At 31.5% G+C, this 23658-nt stretch overlaps 1 protein-coding gene across 1 annotated transcript in view; it reads right to left on the bottom strand.

Annotated features, from left to right (window-relative positions):
* Positions 1-922: 922 nt before the first annotated feature.
* Positions 923-23658, bottom strand: part of LOC143051850 (carnitine O-palmitoyltransferase 1, liver isoform-like) — a 33109-nt gene continuing 10373 nt past the window's right edge. Inside the window, exons 9-16 of the mRNA XM_076224839.1 lie at positions 19863-20002; positions 17856-18055; positions 16117-16264; positions 15021-15092; positions 14296-14456; positions 12420-12576; positions 7480-7596; positions 923-7115 (exon numbers count right to left, since the gene is read on the bottom strand). Of these exons, the coding sequence (XP_076080954.1) occupies positions 6921-7115; positions 7480-7596; positions 12420-12576; positions 14296-14456; positions 15021-15092; positions 16117-16264; positions 17856-18055; positions 19863-20002 (1190 nt within the window). The 3' untranslated portion in view covers positions 923-6920. The remainder of the gene's footprint in view (positions 7116-7479; positions 7597-12419; positions 12577-14295; positions 14457-15020; positions 15093-16116; positions 16265-17855; positions 18056-19862; positions 20003-23658) is intronic.

Here is a 23658-nt window from a genome sequence, read left to right as displayed (position 1 = left end):
ATGAAACAAAAATGTTAAAAGTAAATATGGATGCAAAACATTGTTTTGTATGGTATAGGGGTGGGTTGAGATCTCAAAAAACATGTTTAACCTCGCCACACTTTTGCGCCTGTCCTAAGTCAGGAGCCTCTGGCCTGTAGTCTTGTATGATTTTTAATTTTAGTTTCTTGTGTATAATTTGAAGTTTAGTATGACGTCCATTATCACTAGTATAGATATTTGTTAATGGGGCCAGTTGAAGGACGCCTCTGGGTGTGGGAGTTTCTTGCTGCATTGAAGACTTATTGGTGACCTTCTGCTGTTGTCTGTTCTATGGTCGGGATGTTGTCTCTTTGACACATCCCCCATTTCCATTCTCAATTTTATTCATTGGGTGTTGACAACCTTAAAATGAGGAATATGAAAGCCATGATGTATGATGGTCCCTGGGTATTATGGTAATGTTTATGACAAAGTTTTTGCATGGCTTACTGTTGTTTTATCATGCCATATCTTCCCTTTGAATGTTACTATGTGTACTAGTAGTTTTGGCAAAATCTGCACAGAAGCCTAGAGGAAATTTGTCAATTGTTGACCATTTAATTTCATGGTTCACCAATACCTACAAATTCCATGGAAATAGTTGATCAACGAATAATACTGAATCCACAGTAAATTACTTTATATAAGGCCAAATAAAAATATATGTGTGGTTCCAGTTACCCTACCGTCCCTACTTTTTTGTCTTAAAAATAGCATACCCCAAAGACTTTATTGTCATTTTTCATCAACCACTGTTAAAAGTCAGAATGTTGCTCCCATAGACTCCATGTAAAAACATAAAATAAAAAAAAATCTTTACCTTCCTATCCTTACTTATTTTCAGATGTAACTGGAACCACACATACTATTTTATTTGGCCTAAGGCAATACAAGAAACAGCTTTATATAAAATACAGACAACACATTTTATTATTTACAGATGAAGTAACAAATAATAGTACAACTTCTTAATGGTTAAAATAACATTGTAAAACATGATTTTCATCTCATAAAATAATCTCTTCTGGTCAACTTAATGTTATGGTAAAAAATGTCTATTATTATTATACCTTACATATATTTCAAACAATTCTATTGGGTAAAACGTCATCATGTGACATGGAATAATTCAGTTAATTTTCCTTCGATTGCAAGGAAGAACGAATAACCCTAAAAATTTACACCAGTGTTGCACCCTCAATAAAATAATCTTCTTGTGTTGACAATTTTGGATATTCACCTTTTCAACGGGCCATAATTGTATATTGTTTTTTAAAGAAGGGGTCTTGGACCAAAATCTGAACATATTTTCTGGGCAATTTCAACATGCAAGACGTAAATAAAAAAACATTGAGGGTATATAAATAAGACACAGCCAAACAAAAAATATGTGAATTATATTCACCAGGCTAAATATAGAGAAAACATAACAAATATTCAAAAACTGCCTTCAATTAACTATTGCAGTACTTCCTTGGAAACTTTTTCAAAGGGACACAACAGAAATTATATTTCAAACTTTTAGACACAGAACACTAGTAGAGGGTAAAATTTAATTTTAGCTTTTATTTTGTATAAATCAAATACAGAATTAAAACGGTATCAAGGATTTCATAATTTTTGGAGACATCATTGATGAGCAATAATTTACAAGCTAAGAATGCACTAAATATACATTGTGTATATCTAAATTAATAGGAATTTTCAAGTTATATTAATCACTGGCAGGTCTTCTCTGTTAATCTTTGGATTTTGGACAAATATGCCAAGTGATTTGAAAATGGTTATATTTTTTCGAAATATTTTCTGTCTTTGAATAACATATCTATTCTCTTTCTTTAGGACTAATTATTTATAGAATGATTCTTTAAGATGCGATTTGGAAAATATAATTAAGGAACGGACAGATTTTGTTGTAACCATGCCAAAAGGTATAGTCATTGTAAAGTAAAACAGAAAATAAATCGGCCTTGTTAATCATAAACAGGTTGATGTTTAAAGATACAATTTGAAAGATGAAATAAGAAAAGAAACCTTAAGGATGTACTTAGGTGAGGTTTTGGATTCGTGTCAAATGCCCCATAACACCCATTTATTTTTTCATATAAGACTTATTAGCTAATGAATGGTCATTTACCAAAATTTAGAAAATTCTTGATTTTCTTTCTTTTGTTTTGAGACCCAATATACCAATGCAAATATAAGGTAAAAGTCCGAGTCAGCCTTTTCCCGCCACATTTTCAATCTCAAATATCTTGAAAAGGCGGTCCATGACCTAACAATATTTTTAGCTTATTTTAATCCTTAATTAATGCTCTACCAGCTTATAGTATCAATTTTAACTTCTTAATTTATTAATTTTCACCTAACCTCACCTAAGTACATCCTTAAATTTTAAGCCTATTTTCTACATGTTCTCTTTACAGTAAGTCTTATTTTATCAAGTACTGTGGATTCATTATTATTCGTTGGATACCAATTTTCGTGGCTTTAGTAGGTATAGGTGAACCACGAAATTAAATGTTTAACGAATAAAACGTTTTCAATGCAGACTTCAGCAAAACCATGAAATCAATTATCCACGAAAACATGCAAGTTATCCTTAATCCACGAAAACATGCAAGTTATCCTTAATCCACGAAAACATGCAAGTTTTCTTAATCCACGAAAACATGCAAATTTCCTAAATCCACAAAAAGTAGTACCCACGAAAATAAATGAATCCACAGTAACAATTATTAACCAGGAAATACTACAAACTATTCAAAAACTTCGTTCAAATTTTATCGTCTTCAGTATAATTAATTTAATTTTAATTTTGGCACCAATATGAGACTATGATTGTCCTTTTCACTTCATAAAACTTTTTATTTTAAAAATTTCTAACACTAACAAATGTGAAAATGTACATCAAAATTTATATTTACAATAATCAGAATTTTAACTATTAAGTAGTGCATATGATTAGAGCATATACAGGGTTCTCGCTAAGGTGAGTCCATGAGTCCTGGACTCATCAAAATCTGTCTGGACTCACCATTTTCAAAACTGGTGAGTCCACAGATGCATCAAGATTAAAATATTTTGTATAAACTGAACACAGTTAAACACAAATATGAAATATCATCATTTTACAGCAAAAGTTAAAAGTAATCTGAATTTAATGTCATTCTATTGCTCTGTTAGACTAAAATATTACATTATATTTCAATAAAATATCTTCTTCTTGCTGTTAGACTCACCAAGGCCAAAAATGACGAGTCCCTGGACTCGCCCATAAATCCTTAGCGAGAACCCTGATATATAGATGTGTGATAAATGGTTATTTGGCAATTTTTTTCTTCCAACATATAACAATCTATTCTTAACTAACTTTAACCCTACACCTAGGCCTGTAACTATATCTATCAAACTCTTACACAAGCCATGACCCTTAACCTAAAACAACCCCTGACCTACTAGGTATTGCTTTTTGTTAAGTGAACCCTAATCTGACATCATAGATGCCATTTTAAAGTTTGAATTTAGCAAGAATCTATAGGATATATTTGTCAAATAAAACATCTGTTTAACAGTACATATTTCTTAATTAATCTATACACATACAATATGCTTTCAGCACTTGCTTTCATATACGTTTGACACAACTATCACCATGGCTACAACTTGTTCTTTTTTCACAATGGTTATTAAATTTGTTAGGATATATCACAATAGTAAGTTTTTCTGTACATATGTTGTATTTCTTCCACCAATAAATAGACTCTAAAAATCCCTATCCCTGCCACGATTGTTATGTCTGAGGTTTTATACTTATAAAACCTTGTAAATTATCTCCTCTACAGGTTCATTCTAAGTAAGAATATGTTACTTATGGACAAAGTGTGACTTAAACATAAATAAGACAGCTACTCAAAGATACTTTTTTTTCTTTCTAATGTAAGTTTGCTTTAAAATACGGAATCAAGAAGGACAATTAGTTTTTTAAGCGATACATTATTCTTACGTTTCTTTTGTTCTTGGTTCATATTACATTCAATTATATCTAATCATTCAACAAAATGTAAATTAAAACAAAATTTTAATGAGATGCTAGGATTACTAGATTACAAGTAACTTTAAAACTGAATAAAGATAAAATAGAATAAAAGTTTCTAAAGTCTTCAATTTTGGAATTTTTTTATTTTTTTTTATAATTTTTAGAATATATTTCTAGTATTTTTTGCACAAGACATTGTTTTTTCTCTTTGCCGACATAATTATTCAAATGTGCATTTTATCAGCAGTAACCTAACTTATCAGGAGTAATAAAGTATGACATTGTTTTTAATCATGGGAAATAACTGCAAATTAACACTATTGTCAGTATTGGGTAGAATGTCTTAACAGATGTTTAAAAATTTTAAAAGATTAAAAAGTTTTAAAATTCAGTGTCAGAATAAAATAGAGACTGAAGCATCCAAATAGTCACAATAAGGCAGGGACTTTAGAAACAAACAAAATTCATAATATGGTATTAAGGATGTACTTTGGTGAGGTTTTGAAATTTGTGTCAAATGTTCGGACTCCTTGGTGTTTTTCCATACAATACAATGTAAAATATTTTGCCCCATAACGCCCATTTATTTTTTCATATAAGACTTAATCATGTTAATAGCTCATGAAAGGTCATTTACCAAAATTTAAAAAGATTCTTAATTTTCTTTCTTTTGTTTTAAGACCTAATAATACCAATGCAAATATAAGGTAAAAGCCTTTTCCCGCCATTTTTTAAATCTTCAATATCTTGAAAAGGAGGTCCATGACCTATCAATATTTTTAGCTTATTTTTATCCTTAATTGATGCTCCATCAGCTTATATTATCAATTTTAACTTCTTAATTCATTAATTTTCACCTAACCTCACCTAAGTACACCCTTAATATTAAAATTTGCACACTATAAAATAAAAATAAAAATCAATAATAAAACAACACACTTTGCTAAATATTTACACTAACTAAAACAAAAATAAAATCTAAGATACAAATTAAAAATTAAAAAAAAATCATTTTATTATTTGCATTGTCCCTGTAAAAAATAAATGTAGAAAAAAACAATCCTTGTTTAATTCTTTCACTGAGACGAAATCATATTTGATCTATCAGACCTTAACACTATAGTTTATAGTTTATAAAGTGTAAGGATTTTGAGACAACCCTGAAAATCTCTGTAACATTGTCATTGTTAGAAAAACTTAGTTTAACAACATTAATACACATAATTTTGCACCAAATAATGTCATTGCTATTAAATTACAACATCGAGCTATGTGATACTGCATTGAAATGAATACAGCAATTTTGACTTTGTTTGGCGCCAAGACTCAAGAGAAAAAAAATTCTCACAATTTTTTAACATGAACATAATAGAAAATATTTGAAGTCGCAGGCCAAAAGTGTTTGTTTGATTAGGTCAACTGGCACAAATTTGAGGTCAGTAGGATTTAAATTTTCCTGAACTTAAAGTTCATGAACAGGTCAAGTGTTTATGAGGTGTTACAAATTAGCATGCATACTTATAACTTGAATAGTCTTTGAATCAAATCTGATCACATGATTCCAACAACCAAATAAAAATTTGGAATAGACTCTTTATGTATCTATTTTGATCACATGATTCTAACAACTAATTAAAAATCTGGAATGGACTCTTGGTATAATTTTGATCACATGGTTTCTAACAACAAATTCAAATTCCTATAGGGACTCCGTACATATGTTCTTTTCGTTATTTTAACTTCACACATACATAATATCTAAATTTATATAATTATCATTGTTATTGAAGTAGAGAATTGAGATTCTATTCAAAATTTGCTATGTTTTGTGCCTGAAAACCAAAACATTTTAGAAGTCCCAAGTATTTTATTTGGATCAGTTAAATGTATGACTGTTGTCTGCAAAATTATCACAATAAAATACAGTATGTAAAATTAAAGGTCAACATATAATAAGCTAAATCACTTTCACTGGGTGTTTTTATCCATCTGTTCTGTACATACATGTTTGATCTAAGGGCTGTTCCATTAAAACATCAGCAGGACCCAGGGAAGGCACTTTGTCATTTCAACAAGATGTGATTGTCAAATACATTTTTGTAAATTGAAAATGTAAGTGATTTTCTAAAACTGCTTTTATAGGTGATAACCCTAAGTAAAAAATAAAGTGCCTTCCCTGGATACAATGAATGGTTTTTTTTATGAAACAACCCTGAATAAATTATTTTCTTAAAATTTTAACAAATAAGTTAAAAGTTAAATGACATATATACAGATTTTTTATATTATTTTTAAGACTTGATATTTTATTTATCAAATATCAAATTAAAATGTGTTTTTTGACATTGCCTGAAAATGTTCTTAAAAGTATTATTCATAAAAATCTATAATTATTTCTTTAAAAAAAAGAAACAAAAATTAAAACAATATAAATGTTAGAACTATATTTTTTATAAACAAAATTCTAAAATGGGAAAATCAAGCTTTTAAACATTTGCATTAATGAATTTAAAAAAACAAAAATACATACAATTAGAAAATTATCACACAAGGATTAACTTTTATTTACAAAATATTTTCATCTTAAAGATTAAAAATTTCTCTTGACCACATGTTGGGTTCAAATAAAACAAGGCTCACTCCAACTTTAACTACAAAAGTATCACTAAATGGATGGCTTTAATCTTATTGCATTATAATTCATAATTATGGGTAAAAATAAGAATAAAATTATCATAAAATCATCAGTTTCTTCTTACGGAATAACAATTCATAAAACACAGAAAAAACAAATGAATCCCAAATAAAATCATAATAAAATTGTCATAAAACCAATGGTTCCAGACCTTCTTTCACCTGATTATTTCTGAGATTCGAGTAGTTCCTTCATTTCTTTGAAAGTATCGAATAACTGGTCCATAAACAGACTGGAATTTGTACCCTTAGTTGATGTCTTGGACGAGACGTGGAAGAATAACTTCCTGTCTCCCGGAATCATGTACGACACTCCATAGCCGTCATCTGACACAGGACCAAAACCACCTCCAGGACACAGCTAAAATAGAATATGTTACGTCAAAATATAAATAAAATTGGAAATCTATAAATGAATAAATATACACATCATAGATATCAGGCTTGAAATTTTGTACACCAGAAGTGCACTTTTATCTACAAAATAATCATCATTGAAGTTGAAGAGCATTGAGGACACTAATTCTGAGAGGTTTTGAGAATTACAGATAATCTCTTTGTTGGGTAGAAATACTATATTTATCGAAAAATTTCAATGTTTCATTTGCAAATTGAGAAAAAACAGAAAATTGTTTAAAGAGAATGTCGGATTTAATTTTCTGCAGCTTTTGTTTTTGAAATTATATTTCAATTTATGTTGATTTTTATAAATATTTAGTACATACCACATCTTGAAATTCGATATTATTACAGTCAGGACTGGTGGCTATCTGTTGTTGTGGTTGTTGGCTGGTAGACAGGGTCCATGGTATGGTCAGGGCATGCTTCAGAAAATCACATTCCTGACAATAAATTTTTTTAATTATTTATAAAATTTATAAAAAAAAAAACAAGAGTGCACATGCTGAAATGTCTCGCCTTCTATACTAATCATTGATATTATGTTGATAGTCCTAAGTATAAAGCTAAGTTTTAATACAACTGTCACATAAACTTAACATTAACCAAGATGACTAAACAAAAACAAATGAACCTTGAAAATGAGGTCAAGGTCAGATGAACCATGCCAGGCAGACATGTACAGCTAACAATGCTTCTATACAACATATATAGTTGACCTATTACTTGTAGTTTAAGAAAAATAGACCAAAACACAGAAACTTAACACTGTGCAATGAACCTTGAAAATGAGGTCACGGTCAAATAAAACCTGCGCGATTGACATAAAGATCATAAAATATTTCCATACACCAAATATAGATGACCTATGGCATATAGTATTAGATAAAAAGACCAAAACTCAAAAACTTAACTTTGACCACTGAACCATGAAAATGAGGTCAAGGTCACATGACATCTGCCCGCTAGATAGGTACACCTTACAATCATTCCATACAACAAATATAGTAGACCTATTGCATATAGTATGAGAAAAACAGACCAAAACACAAAAATTAACTATAACCACTGAACCATGAAAATAAGGTCGAGGTCAGATGACACCTGCCAGTTGGACATGTACACCTTACAGTCCTTCCATACACCGAATATACTAGCCCTATTGCTTGTAGTATCTGAGATATGGACTTGACTACCATCACTTAACCTTGTTCACTGATCCATGAAATGAGGTCGAGGTCAAGTGAAAACGGTCTGACAGACATGAGGACCTTTCAAGGTACGCACATATCAAATATAGTTATCCTATTACTTATAATAAGAGAGAATTCAACATTACAAAAAATCTGAACTTTTTTTTCAAGTGGTCACTTAACCATGAAAATGAGGTCAAGGACATTGGACATGTGACTGACAGAAACTTCGTAACATGAGGCATCTATATACAAAGTATGAAGCATCCAGGTCTTCCACCTTCTAAAATATAAAGCTTTTAAAAAGTTAGCTAACACTGCCGCCGCCGCCGGATCACTATCCCTATGTCGAGCTTTCTGCAACAAAAGTTGCAGGCTCGACAAAAAATTGATGAGGTCTAGAAAGGCCTCACTTGCACAATTTTGTGTGAGCCAAATAAACAAATAATTAATTCTGATATAAACTTAGTTGAGGGCCACACTGATTTTATGTTGAAGCAATAAAAGCACTGTTCCTTTGCTTTTTGTGTTTTTTTCCAGCTGTGCATGTATTTATTTCTCTTGTGTCATAGATGGATACCCCATATTCCATGATTTTATATTATCATTTTATTTCTCTTGTGTCATAGATGGATACCCCATATTCCATGATTTTATATTATCATTTTATTTCTCTTGTGTCATAGATGGATACCCCATATTCCATGATTTTATATTATCATTTTATTTCTCTTGTGTCATAGATGGATACCCCATATTCCATGATTTTATATTATCATTTTATTTCTCTTGTGTCATAGATGGATACCCCATATTCCATGATTTTATATTATCATTTTATTTCTCTTGTGTCATAGATGGATACCACATATTCCATGATTTCATATTATCATTTTAAAATTATAGAAGTAGATTGATTGATTGTTGGTTGCTTTACGCCGCATTAGCACAAAAAGGCTATATCGCGGCGATATAGAACAAGAAAAATTTATGATGTTGTAAAGGGTCTCACTTGCACAATTTTGTGCGATCTAAATAACCAAATAAATAATTCTGATACAACATAGTTGTTTGCCTCACTATGATTTTGAGATGAAGTAAAGCTCTGTTCCTTTGCTTTTTGTGTGTTTCTTTGCTTTGCATGTACTGGTTTTGTGCCATGGATGGATACCCAATATCCTTTGATTTTATATATGCCATACATAATAGGGTTTTAAGTTTTGATGCCAGGAAAACATTGAGGGTATTTCTGTATTATATTGAAAATTCTAAAAAGTAAAATCACAAAAATACTGAACTTAGAGGAAAATCAATTTGAAAAGTCCATAATCACATGGCAAAATCAAATAACAAAACGCATCAAAAACGAATGGACAACAACTGTCATATTACTGACTTGGTACAGGCATTTTCAAATGTAGAAAATGGTGGATTAAACCTGGTTTTATAGCGCTAACCCTCTCACTTTGATGACAGTCTCATAAAATTCTGTTATATTTACATTGATGCGTAACTAAACAGACACAATAAATAAAATATTCTCTTATGTTTGACATGTTATCTATTTCCCAGACTAAAAAATATTTCTCATATCTAAATGAACAAGGACATACAATTTTGATTTTTTTGTTTTTTTTGTTTTACTAATTTTTAAACCAGTGAGGCGTATAGGATAAACCAGGTATTGTTATTTAGTTTACATTTTCAAAATTTGATTTGTAGAAGTAACTTTAAATTTTTCAGTTTGTAAGTTTTCATTTGTATGAGCGCCAAAATTTTTCATGAAATTTCATGGAATTTCAAATTTATACATTTTTTCAAGCTCTTAGGCCAACTAAAATTAATTAGTAGATTTTCATCCAAATTTTTGAAAAAAATGGGGCGGGTGGGAGGATTTTATTTTTTAAATTTTATTTCATATGAAACCCTTTTGCATGTTTTGTGACGAGTTTTTCATATAAGTGTAATAAGCTTATATCATGTATTGTTAAGGCCGTACAGTGGCCTATAGTTGTTAATGTCTGTGTCATTTTGGTCTTTTGTGGATAGTTGTCTCATTGGCAATCCTATCACATCTTCTTTTTTATATACACAAGTATGAGGAATCTTACATAATTTTTCAAATTCTTAAATAAATATATCTAATTGCGGCTTTAAAAACTTAACAACAAAAACGTGTGAGAAATACTCTCTTCAGTTAGACTACCTACACCAAATGTATTTGGGTTTCTAAACAATGGTTTGTATTCCCATAAAATGAAGCAAATGCATTGGTATGCAACACAATTATGAGTACAGAATAAAATGAAAACTCAGAGAGTGTTGAAAATAGAATCCGGGTCCGTTCGCGCCCATTCACGTTCGCACCCGATCACGTTCGCGCCTTTTCACTTTCGCACCCTTCACGTTCGCGCCCAATTTTTATTGGTTTTGTGTTTGATAACTTTATAACCAAGTTTTGGCAATTGTATTCCTAATAGTATATTTGTTGTCATTCTCTCAAAATAAAGTGACACAACGTGTTTTTTGTGTTGAATAAATCTTAATCACGTTTTGGATAGTGTATTGTTAAAATATTTCTAATCATTGTTTCTAAATAAAGTGAGATTCTGACGACCGAGATTTTTGGGTGGAATAAATCTTAAATATTAATCAATTTTGTTTAGTGTATTGCTATAATTTTTAATTTAATTGTTTCAGATCAAAGGAGCCAATCTGTCAAAAAACAATTATCTTTTGTGTTTTTCATTTAAAATTTTCAATGTTTTACTCATACGAAACTAAATACATGCAGTATTTACATCAAGGCAATTTAAAACAACAATCATGATTAAGATTTTCTAATTATTCAACTAGAACTTGATTTTAAATTGGGTGCGAAAGTGCGAGGTGCGAACATGTATTGGGCGCGAACGGACCTGATACCTTGAAAATAATAGGGTTGGTACTTTATATGCAAGATGAAAATATAATTATCATGTAAAACATGAACTTAATAATAAAAAAAAAGTTGTTGTTTAATGACTCTTTTTGGGTGTATTGGGACATTTGCTGTTTGTCAACATAAAAAAACCAGCCATGGGTAAAATAAAGGGCTTGCATAAATAAAATGCATATGTTAGTCGACTTTTTAATTTCAATAAACGGTCATAAATCTGACAAGTTCGTGCTTGTATTTCAATATCTATAATCCAGTCATGTTTTCTGTATCAATGGTTTCCACGAATCTTGCGCTTTGGGTATCATTTACAGTTTAAATTTCCTGAGACAAAGTCATTGCATAAATAAAAAAGTCCGCAGTTTTCTAATCACAGAAATTTGTGACATACCGCGATTTGCAGTCTTGGAAACAGCGTGTTTCTCTTAACACCAATATTTCACGTCATTCTCGTTATCAATCTTTACTCTCGGAAGATGATGTTGTCATCATAGAGCAGCAGAAAGGTCGACTTAATCATTTTTGTTAGATTTACTTGAGGTACAAAACCGAAATTTGAAACAGGAAGCTTTGAGGATGAAACGAAATTTTAACGGTTACCGGTAAGGGAATGAACGAAATCCGGAAATCGTAAATTTTATAAAATAAAAAAATTCGGGGCGGGACGATTTCAGAGGGGCGGGCGGGGATGAAAATCTATCAATTAATTTTAATTGGCCTTACATAATATTTATTTTTGTAATGCATTAGAAATAATAATAACAGAACTGTAGGTGAAGTTTTGTAATCATCAAATTTGCAACACTTAAACTATAGTAATGTTATTCCTTAATTGATCAGGCTATTCCAGAAAATTTTTTATGGGGGGTTGGAATGCACATTATATTAATAATACATGGGTGATGGGTATCAGAGTAGCTTTTCACACTATAATGCACTATAAGTCTCAATTACAATTGTCTGGGTGGCGGGTGCTGACAAAAAGTGCCTTCCAACCCCCCATACATTTTTTTCTGGAATAGCCCTCAATTGATGCCTTCTGAATATCAAGTAGCAAATATTTTATGCATTGATATTAATATTTTAAATTGAAGCAGCTATACATTAATAAGTAATTATCTTTACTAAAACTTACGTATCCCATTCCTTTACTGACAACATATAAGGCAAAGAGATGGCGATCGATAGCTTTTCCATTCATGGCATCACGGTACTGAGTCTGATGGATCTCACAGGCACGTTTTAACAGAGTGATCTTCTCTTGGGCAGATTTATCTTTGTCAAAGTATGCTCTGAAAAAGGGTAGGTGAAACATCGTCTATAAAACAAGGCTGAAAATGTGGCAAGTAAGAAATTCATTGAAAAAAAATTCAGCAAAAAATATTTTACTATAATATTCAATTTATCAAAAATTCAGCACATAATATGACTTGTCAAATTTATATTGTATAATTTTCTCTTAAGGAGGCTCGCGGGTATAAAAATTCAGCAAAAAATATCTTTTTTAACTCATCGGTGACCTATATTTTTTATTATTGTTTTCAAACAAGCTGTACATAAACTAAAAAATTGTAAAATTTAAGCGGTTTCTGTAATTTAGTTCTTTTTTTTATTTCGATCAGAAAAAAAGGACATCAACAAAAATGTATGCTTTTTTCGGAGGCAGATTGTGAGCTTAAATGAATGGAGACCCCATATCTTTATTTTATACTGCAATCAGCTATTTTACTATACAGATAAAGCTATATGTATAAACGTAAGCTTTATACGTCAATGACCTCAACTAACCTTTAAGCCCCGCCTACTTACCAGAACTACTGTATTTCATCAACAACATCACGTCACAACCATGACAACGTGTAGTAACAATGGTCAAACTTTTATTAATTTTAAACTTGTTATGTCTTCAGATTGGTAATTTATATACCATGTTTATCAAATGTTATTAATTAAGTTCATTTTCCCTTTTAAATTCATTAAAATGTCAATGTCTTACCGCCTGGACTACGCTCATAGGGAAATACCCCAAAATGGTACCCCAAGAGGGAAATTCCAAACGCTTTTTTTTAACAATATATGTTACATATTTAAAAAAAAAAAAAATTAAATTTTGTATCGATTTCAGTATAAAAACAATATACGTACAGTCGGAAACCAGGTTGAAATAGAACAAAAGAATTGAAGCTCTCTATTAGAGAAGGCGATAAATGTTTACTGTATTGTTTACTATAGTGACAAATTTTTAAAAAGTTAATAGAAACAAACAAAACTGCAATTTTCTTCTCAATTACGAGGTGTTTTATTTCAAAAACACCATTTGCATAAGTTTTCAATTTATCTAGTACATAGTTAAGCAGAACAGTTAGATATCAAGTCGACGACATGGGTATCTTTCAAGTTGGATGACAAAAATGCATAACCTCCGATTTTTTTGAAAAAATTACCACGGACGGAAAAGATATCAATCTATTAGTTCAGTAATTTTCGTGTCTGCCCTTCCATTATGTGACTGAAGAAAAAATTCCAAAAAATAGGTAACAATTGTATCGAAAAGAGAAAATCGAGTGAACCTTTTTATGTTAGGGCGTGTTTGAGTTGAGTATTTTGTCTTGATATCGTTCAAAGTAAGAATATTTCATACATCGTCTCGCTTCAGATTCTATCATTTTTATAAATTAAAGCTACAGGTTGACTTTATAACACAAAAAAATAACAGTACTAAAAGATGAAATATATGGGTCAAGTGAAATACCTATCTAATGAGTCACACAAACAGGGAAGGTGTGTTCGAATAGCTATTTTTTTTTTCTGAAAGTACTTGACGACAGTCTTACAAATCTTCATTTCTTAATCAACCTCTCTTTCAGATGATTCCAGGAGATAAAAGATATAGTTCAAAGTGAGCTATATTTGTTTATTTTATTTTCAATCAGTATGATTTTTGTAAAACAGTTGAATCTCCATTAATTTTCTCTTGACAAACAAATTTTGACTCTGATTTTTATACATACCTGACAAATTCAGTAGATTCTGATGTCACAGATCTGACTGTGTCAGTCCTCCCCAGTAAGTACAATCTAGTCATGGATGACTCATATGTCAAAGCAAATTTCCCAGCATTCCTATAATAAGTCAGTTGAAGAGCCATCTGTATGTAGGCATCAGGACTGATCTGAAAAAAGGGAGGTAATAGCTCTTAAAGTAAGAAGATGTGGTAGGATTGTCAATGAATCAACTTTGCTACAGAGACAACTGGTGTAGCAGTTATCAACAAGTAAAACTTCAAGCTACTGCTCACAGATGATACCCCCCACCCAAATATTTTGGCAAACAGGAATTTGTTGAGTGATGAATCTAAAAACCCATCACATGGTATAGCTGACTTATATTAACCTTGAAACCAAATATCAGAAATCCTTGTATTAAACTTCCTAAGACAAATGTGAAGAAAATTTTCAAGTTGTCTACTCATGTGTAAAATGATATGAGTGTTCCATTAACAGGAAGTTGCTTATGGCTGTATGGTATAAAACTTCACTTATGGTTACAGACGTCTGTTGTTTGTCATTACATATAGCCATAATTTCAAATATAACCCCCATACTTTTGATTTAAAATTTAATTGTACAGGCAAGAGATAACACTATTAAAATTGAACAGCCTCGAGAAAAAAAATAACCATTAAAGAACTCCAGTAATTATATTCAAATTTCAAAACATAATTATTATGTCTTACCTTGCATGATTTCATAAATCCTTTGCCATAAAGATTGAATTCCTTCACAATGAGATCTATATCATTTATATTCTGTAAATAAGATATATAAATATACCAACAAATTATTTATCGTCATGATAAATCTCAAAACCATAGATGTTAGAATTAATCACAAAGATACAGTATATATAATTCATAGAAAAAAAATGGGGAATGTGTCCATGGGACACAGATGGATGATGCCCCCACTTGCATGTAAGATTGCAATGAGACATTACTCAACAACAGTAAAATGCCACTACCAAAATTCAAAATTGATCTGTGTTTTGTGGTACATGTAATAAACATTGTTTATAAGTTTCATAACATTTGCTTGAGCCAAACTTAAGATAAAAATGGAAACGAAAACTTCAGAAATTTTTCCTTTTGTAAAGGGGCATAACTCTAGAATGGTTAAATACGCTACCCAAATTCAAAGATGATCTGTGTTTTGTGGTGATAAGTATTGTGTATAAGTTTTATAAAAATTTATTTGAGGCAAACTAAAGTAAGAGATCGGAAAGGAAAAAAATCAGAAAGTTTTACATTTGTAAAGGGACATAACTCCAGAATGGTATACATAATGCTACCCAAATGATCTGTGTTTTGTGGTAATAAGCATTATGTATAAGTGTCATAACATTTGGATGTGGCAAACTAAAGTTAAAGAACGAAAACGAAAAGTTCAGCAATTTTTCCATTTGTAAAGGAGCATAAATCTAGAATGGTAAAAGTGACGCAACCCAAATTCATATTTGTTCAGTGTTTTATGGTAGTTAACATTGCGTATAAGTTTCATAACATTTGGTTGTTGCAAACTGAAGTTAAAGAACGGAAAGCAATTTTGGGACATACAGACGTATGCACTGACAGACAAATTAAATTTTTAAGAAGTAAATCACAACAAATGTTGCTGACCTCACAGTCACATGACAAAATTATGTTTTCGATAGACCAAAACTTCAGCAAATCAGAAGATTAGTCACATTCAAAATTAAATTATCAAATTATAACTGGGCAAAATTTGCTAATTGCTGAAATGACAACTGAACTATATACAGTAATGTTTTTATACCTGAGTAACAGTTAACTGAGCAGATTTTATGGAAGCAGCCAAATCATTGGTCATCTCCCAGACAAGTTTCTGTGGCTTCACAAATGATTGCTGGGTATCACTTTCTATAAAATGGCCTTTCTCATCAAAACCACACAGGTGTAGTGATCTAAAAAAAAAACAGTACAAGATTAAAGTTATTCTTCGATTTTCAAAGGAGTAGGTCCAGTAAGGGCCGATTTCGGCCTCAATTTTCAAGTTCATCTAACGAAAGATTTTAGACACTTTTTAAACACCTGAATGTCTATTTCAATTGATTCAATTAGTTTATGTGAAAGATTTTAACTGATTAAGTCATTAAAAACGCTCCTATTCAAGCTTAAATATTAAAAATCTATCAAATATGCCAAAAATCGTCACTTTTCAGATAGTTTTTGTCAAAAATGAAAGTGGCCGCATCCGTGTTCATCCTCAACCTTTATATATATTGTGTATTATCATTAAATACAACTTACATTACAATATTATGAATGAACACGAATGCGGCCACTTTTATTTAAGACGGAAACCATCTAAAATTTAACTAAAATGCTAAAATTGTGAAGATTTCAGTAATTTAGCATGACTTAATGATGCTAGTACCCAATATATGTGCATTGCATTGTAAAAAAGAGCCCACAATTATGTAGCAGAAGCATTCTTCTTTTCAATGAATATCTTAACGATTACATTTTCACAATTTTCTAAAACAGCTACATTTTGGGGCCAAAAAGGGGTCTTACTGAACCTACTCCTTTAAACGTTACTTTTGAAAATATTTTTTAAGATACTGTCAAGTGAAAATGAGTAAGTGTCTCGTTCTTAAAATGTGCATATCATAATTCATCCTATTGAACATAAATTAAGCCGTAAGTTTTCACATTTGAATTGTTTTGTATTTGTTTTTTTCCAGGACTATGCAGAATGTGCTTTTCTCATTGTTGAAGGTGGTACAGTAACATAAATATAGACCTGAAAGAAGTATATTGACTGAGGACAATATATCCATATTGACCTCACACAAAGGTTATAATTGTTATATTATTCATTTCCGATCATATTTGTATAAAAATTGTCAGTGTAATATCTACAGTAATTTGATTTTGTTGGAATTTTACAGATATCATATTGTCTCCTATTTTTGATGATTTTTTTTGTAAATCTTATTTTTTAAAGATTTTTTTCTTTAAATAATCGATCGTAAATATACACTTTTTAAAAGTTTTTAACATTATATGAAATTCATTACATGACGTCACAAAGTAATATATAGGTTTTTAGATATTCTAAAAATAACCGTGCTTTTTGCTATCTGCCGTTTTCTCTCTACCTTCGAAAATATAGTTTAACATGTGACTATCCCTGAACGAATCAAATTAGCTAAAATATACAAATTAATAATATATTTAATTATCTCTCCTTGAGGTCTGACTGGTACTATTATACTTCTTCATACACTTGCTTAAAAGTTTCATTGAAATCCATTTAATTGAACTGAAGTTGCACAATATTCTACTCTAGTCTTATTTTTAGGAGGGGTCACCGTGCTGCCCAGTGGGAGTAGGGGAGGGGTGTTAACAGTTGTAAAGAACTTACTCCTCAGTCCTTGTACTCAGCTAGATGTGCCAAAACTGGAGCATCAACATAGGAATGTTCACAATTGAGTCCCATTCTACTGTTAGAGGGTGGGGGAGGGGTGTAGACAGATTTTAAGTACTTACTCCTCAGTCATATTGTACTCAGCTAGATGTGCCAACACTGGAGCGTCAGCATAGGAATGTTCACAATTGAGTCCCATTCTACCGTTAGGGAAGGTGATCAGGTTGAGGGACTTGTCAAACCAGATTGACTTTCCATCACCACACATTAAAAACTTGGCACGGCTAGAAAAATCATCTCTGTTTTCATGGTGAAGAGTTATCTAAAACAAATTAAAACAAATAATTTATGACACAGAGATATGTCTTGCCAGTAAGTAATTTTGCTAGTATACTGCAAATCTTGTAATATTTTATAACATGTAAGCTTTGCAAAAGTGTCAAAGTTTATGGAGCATGACTTAGCAGATAATACCAAATAATCTCCATGGAAATGACACATCCCAATCTAATTTTCTTGTTCTGTCTATCATGTCAATGCTTCCTAAACTATCCTGTTTAATCACAGATGATAATGGGTATGTTCCTTTTGTTGTAACTACTATCACTTCCCCTTTTCCCAAATGTGACCTACCAAATCTTATTACTGGCATTGTACTAACATGAGCAACACGACGGGTGCCACATGTAGAGCAGGATCTGCCTACCCTTCCAGAGCACATGAGATCACCCCCAGTTTTTGGTGGGGTTCGTGTTGATCAGTTTTCAATTTTCTTAGTTGTGTTTTGTGTACTATTAGTTTGTCTTTTGGTCTTTTTTCTTTTTATGCCATTGGGTTGTCAGTTTATTTTAACTTATGAGTCTGAATGTCCTTTTGGTATCTTTCGCCACAACTTATGAGTCTGAATGTCCTTTTGGTATCTTTGCCACAACTTATGAGTCTGAATGTCCTTTTGGTATCTTTCGCCACAACTTATGAGTCTGAATGTCCTTTTGGTATCTTATGAGTCTGAATGTCCTTTTGGTATCTTTCGCCACTCTCTTAATAAATAATGTACAATAAAATAACTATTTTTGTATTTAGTGAGTCATTATTGCAACCTATAAGAATTTATCAACCCTGTTATGATTTTCATTTTTAATGTGATTCCAAATATCAGAGTCCCTATATGTTTATACTTACACAGAATATAGCTGATTCGACAATATCTAATGAGTCTTTATTGACACCTGTGGAGAACTGGTCAGCTCTGACTTTGGCCCATGTTGGACGTTCTATTCCTATTAATATCAGAGTCCTTATATGTTTATACTTACACAGAATATAGCTGATTCGACAATATCTAATGAGTCTTTATTGACACCTGTGGAGAACTGGTCAGCCCTGACTTTGGCCCATGTTGGACGTTCTATTCCTGTTAATGATCAGAGTCCCTATATATTTATACTTACCCAGAATATAGCTGATTCGACAATATCTAACGAGTTTTTATTGACACCTGTGGAGAACTGGTCAGCCCTGACTTTGGTCCATGTTGGACGTTCTATTCCTATTTATGATCAGAGTCCCTATATGTTTATACTTACACAAAATATAGCTGATTCAACAATATCTAATGAGTCTTTATTGACACCTGTGGAGAACTGGTCAGCCCTGACTTTGGCCCATGTTGGATGTTCTATTCCTGTTAATGATCAGAGTCCCTATATGTTTATACTTACACAGAATATAGCTGATTCGACAATATCTAATGAGTCTTTATTGACACCTGTGGAGAACTGGTCAGCCCTGACTATGGCTCATGTTGGACGTTCTATTCCTATTTATGATCAGAGCCCCTATATATGTTTATACTTACACAGAATATAGCTGATTCGACAATATCTAATGAGTCTTTATTGACACCTGTGGAGAACTGGTCAGCCCTGACTATGGCCCATGTTGGACGTTCTATTCCTATTTATGATCAGAGCCCTATATATGTTTATACTTACACAGAATATAGCTGATTCGACAATATCTAATGAGTCTTTATTGACACCTGTGGAGAACTGGTCAGCCATGACTTTGGCCCATGTTGGACGTTCTATTCCTGTTAATGATCAGAGTCCCTATATGTTTATACTTACACAGAATATAGCTGATTCGACAATATCTAATGAGTCTTTATTGACACCTGTGGAGAACTGGTCAGCCCTGACTTTGGCCCATGTTGGACGTTCTATTCCTGTTAAGGCTGGTATAGATTTCTCAGAGTCTGATATACTATCTGATTAAAATAAGGAGAAAATATTATTAAAATATTCCCTCAGGTAAAGTTGACCTTTGCTGGATTGATGATTCTTTGTTGGTCATATAGCTCATTGTTTAAGCCTTTATACATCATTAGCTTTCAACTTTTAGAGTTTTAAGTGTTCCTGATGAAGCTCATGGCAGATTTTATAATAAGAAAAGGAATTGCTGAAACTGTGAAACAGACTGTGTAATGAAGTAATGCATTAAGTTATTTAATAAAATGTGTCTTTCTGAGAAAAATAAAAATAAAATTGCACTGTGTTTTTGTTTCTTTTAGATTTTGAGGGTTTTCAATTTAAAAATGTTGGACATGGAAAAGACATTGTGACATACTTGTCTGACATCTAGCTTATTTGGAATGGAATTTTAACGAATAAGTGGAGCATAATAACATGGACTTATATCTTAATAAAAAGTCGTCTTTTGTGTTTTAATCATAATTTTAAGGCAGATTTTTTATTGTAAAAGACTAAAAAAGGTAATAAAAAATAATATTGCGAACGTCACGTCTACTCCGTCCATTGTGGTATGTCACGATCACAATTTTGTTGTTGGTTCTCAGACAGCCCATTGCAGTTATTTCTATCTCGAGTTTTATAAATAATTGAAAACCCAATCCCTATTAAATTTTGATGACGTAGGGGGGTCAAAAGAGGAATCAATATCATTGGCTGATTTGGTTTTTTTTGCGAACGTTACTGCTCTACGTTTCCGTCCAAAACAGTGTCACGTGAGCAATATCTATTTAGATTTGTAACTCTCCTGTATAGGAGTTACAATTTTGCCCTTTGCAGAAAAGGACACAGAGTCAGTTCTCTCACAGAATGGGGAAACAAAGAAGGTAAGTTGTCTGTAATATCATTATATAAGGACCTTGTATGTATTCCGTCCATCAAAGCAACATTCGCATCAAATCAATGAATCATGTTATGTCATGATAATATCGCATGAAGAAACTTTAGTTGCGGTTTTTCATCTCCCAACTACATTTGACCATATTTTACATACAGTTGAGTCTTCTCGTTCATCGAAGGACATGTAATGTACATTTCTTTTAATAATTTGATGCGAACGGTATAGTATGAACATATTTTTATGTAGCTATTGTTATTTTGGGACAGTTTTTCAAAAAGTGTTGGGATCATCGTTCTCAGTCTGAACAGTAAACATGTACATACATTCGATATTCAGGGGATTCAGGGGTATCTCAGCATAATCATGGGTAATCAGTTTAAGAAGATGGTGACTTGAACTGATTTAGCTAAAATTAAAATTATGACAACATATCTTTAATTAATATACTGAAAGCATTTAGCAAACAATAATGTAATGATTGAAGTAAATTTGAAGACAGTACTTCAACAGATTCTCAAAATATTAAAAATCATTCACTTTTTAAATTGTATACCAGTAATATTTTCAATTTATTATCTTTCAGATGAAGCCCTCTAGAACTAACACCACCAGAACTTACAGAGACAGAAAACATGTTTTAAACAATAAAATATTTAGCTTCTAAAGGCATTTAGAAGTATTTTAGATTTTTGAATGCAGATGCATCATGCTTTAAATGGGGAGGCAAGCTGTTCTGAAGACTACAAAAGACTTTCTTTACCACAATCCATGGTGAGGCATTGATCACTATGGTCTATACATTTTCACTATGCGAATTTGATGATTCTTCTGTTTAATGTTTCTGGCAGAACATGATACAGGCATTTTGGCTTATGCTTCATAATTAATCCATATACCCCTTTTAATTTTGAGTGTGAAAGGTAAAAGGTTAAATCCCCAGCTGGATAAAACAAAAGAAATTAAAATTGGTCTTTGCTTCTCTTCCAAGCATACAGCATCTATGAGAAGGAGCAACGGCTAGATCAGAAATATAGGCTACAGAGTCGGTGTTATGTGTTAAATTAGAAAATTCTGTTCAGTGTGTCGGTCTAGCACAGAGCAGCGACCATATATCTATTGACTTGTTCTCATCCTGTTGTGCACCTGGTTGCCACTAGTACTGTACATATAAAAAGTAAAATCACAAAAATACTGAACTCAGAGGAAAATTCAAAACCCTAATCAAATGGCGAAATCAAATGATAAAACACATCAAACGAATGGACAACAACTGTCATATTCCTGACTTGGTACAGGCATTTCCTGTTTGAATGGTTTTACACTAGTCATTTTTTGGGCCCTTTAAAGCTTGCTGTTTGGTGTGAGCCAAGGCTCCGTGTTGAAGACCATACTTTGACCTATAATGATTAACTTTTATAAATTGTGACTTGGATGGAGAGTTGTCTCATTGGCACTCATACCACATCTTCTTATAACTATGTGCAAGATGCTGAATATCTTCCTTAACCTATTACCTCTCAGAATCAGTATTGGTTTTATTGCAGGTAAAAAAGCTTTAAACCAAAATTAATGAAACTTGGACAAGGGTACAAAAGAAGAAAATGTGGGTATCCCTGTTTCCTTGGCAATCATTCAATTATCTCTTACATTATTACTCCTTTTTTGAAGAAATACGCCCTACTGATATTAAATTTTCAGAAAATATAAATTTTTTTCATGAAATGCCGTTATAACTCAATAGGGTTATTAAGAGAAAAATAACATACATATGAACTGTTGACTAAAAATTAAAAAACTGTAATAACATATGTATGTTACATGTTTCAAAGGGCTAATATGCATCATTGGTTTTGTTAAAATGTGTACAAGTTCTATTGATATTATTATTGTTTTTATGTATACTAAACTATAGAAAGATATTTAACAGTTCATAGTTTGCCAATCATGCATAGTACACCTATGTTGTTTCAGAAAAAATATGCCTGTAATAACTGAAGGGCGTTATTACAGCTTCTCTACATCACTTCAAAGCATTTGCTCAGACATTCATCTTACTTAATCACAATGTATTTTAATTTATTGTAAGAAATAATTATCAAAGCATGTAATGAGGTTCTGCACAAGCTTCCCAGTAATTCCAAAGTGTCTCACATAATAAGTTACATTCCTTTAATAACTGAGCCTTGTTAGGCCAACTAAAATTAATTAGTAGATTTTCATCCAAATTTTTGAAAAAAATGGGGCGGGTGGGAGGATTTTATTTTTTAATTTTTATTTCAAAATTTGAAACTGGAAGTTTGGAAGGAAACACAATTTTTGACGGTTACTGGAAACGGAGATGAACAAATCCGGAAATCAAAATTTTTTCAAAATAACAAAAATCGGGGTGGGACGATTTCAGAGGGGCGGGCGGGGATGAAAATCTACCAATTAATTTTAACAGCTAAGTTTATCCCTTAAAAGCCTTGTCTCATTGACTATGTATTTAGTTTATACTGCACAAAGTTTCAAGAACTCCCAAGTGTCCACTAAAATTTAAATTTTATGATTTATTTACAAATAACAAACATATGTTATTACAGATTTAGAAAATTTAAGGAATAAAAAGTAGACAACTCATAAAAATATCTGTAATTACACATGTAAGATATTTTCTCTAATAACCCTATAGAGTTAATATATCCCTGACTGTCTATTATATTTTATCATGAAAGTAGAAGACAGAACACAATACGGTAAAATCTGTCTTACAGCTGATATCTATATGAAAGTAGG

The sequence above is a fragment of the Mytilus galloprovincialis genome, chromosome 11 (genome assembly GCF_965363235.1).
Source record: "Mytilus galloprovincialis chromosome 11, xbMytGall1.hap1.1, whole genome shotgun sequence".
In the NCBI taxonomy this organism is placed as follows: Eukaryota; Metazoa; Mollusca; class Bivalvia; order Mytilida; family Mytilidae; genus Mytilus; species Mytilus galloprovincialis.
The sequence above is the reverse complement of the archived record's forward strand: the minus strand, read 5'-3'. Positions and strand labels throughout refer to the sequence as shown.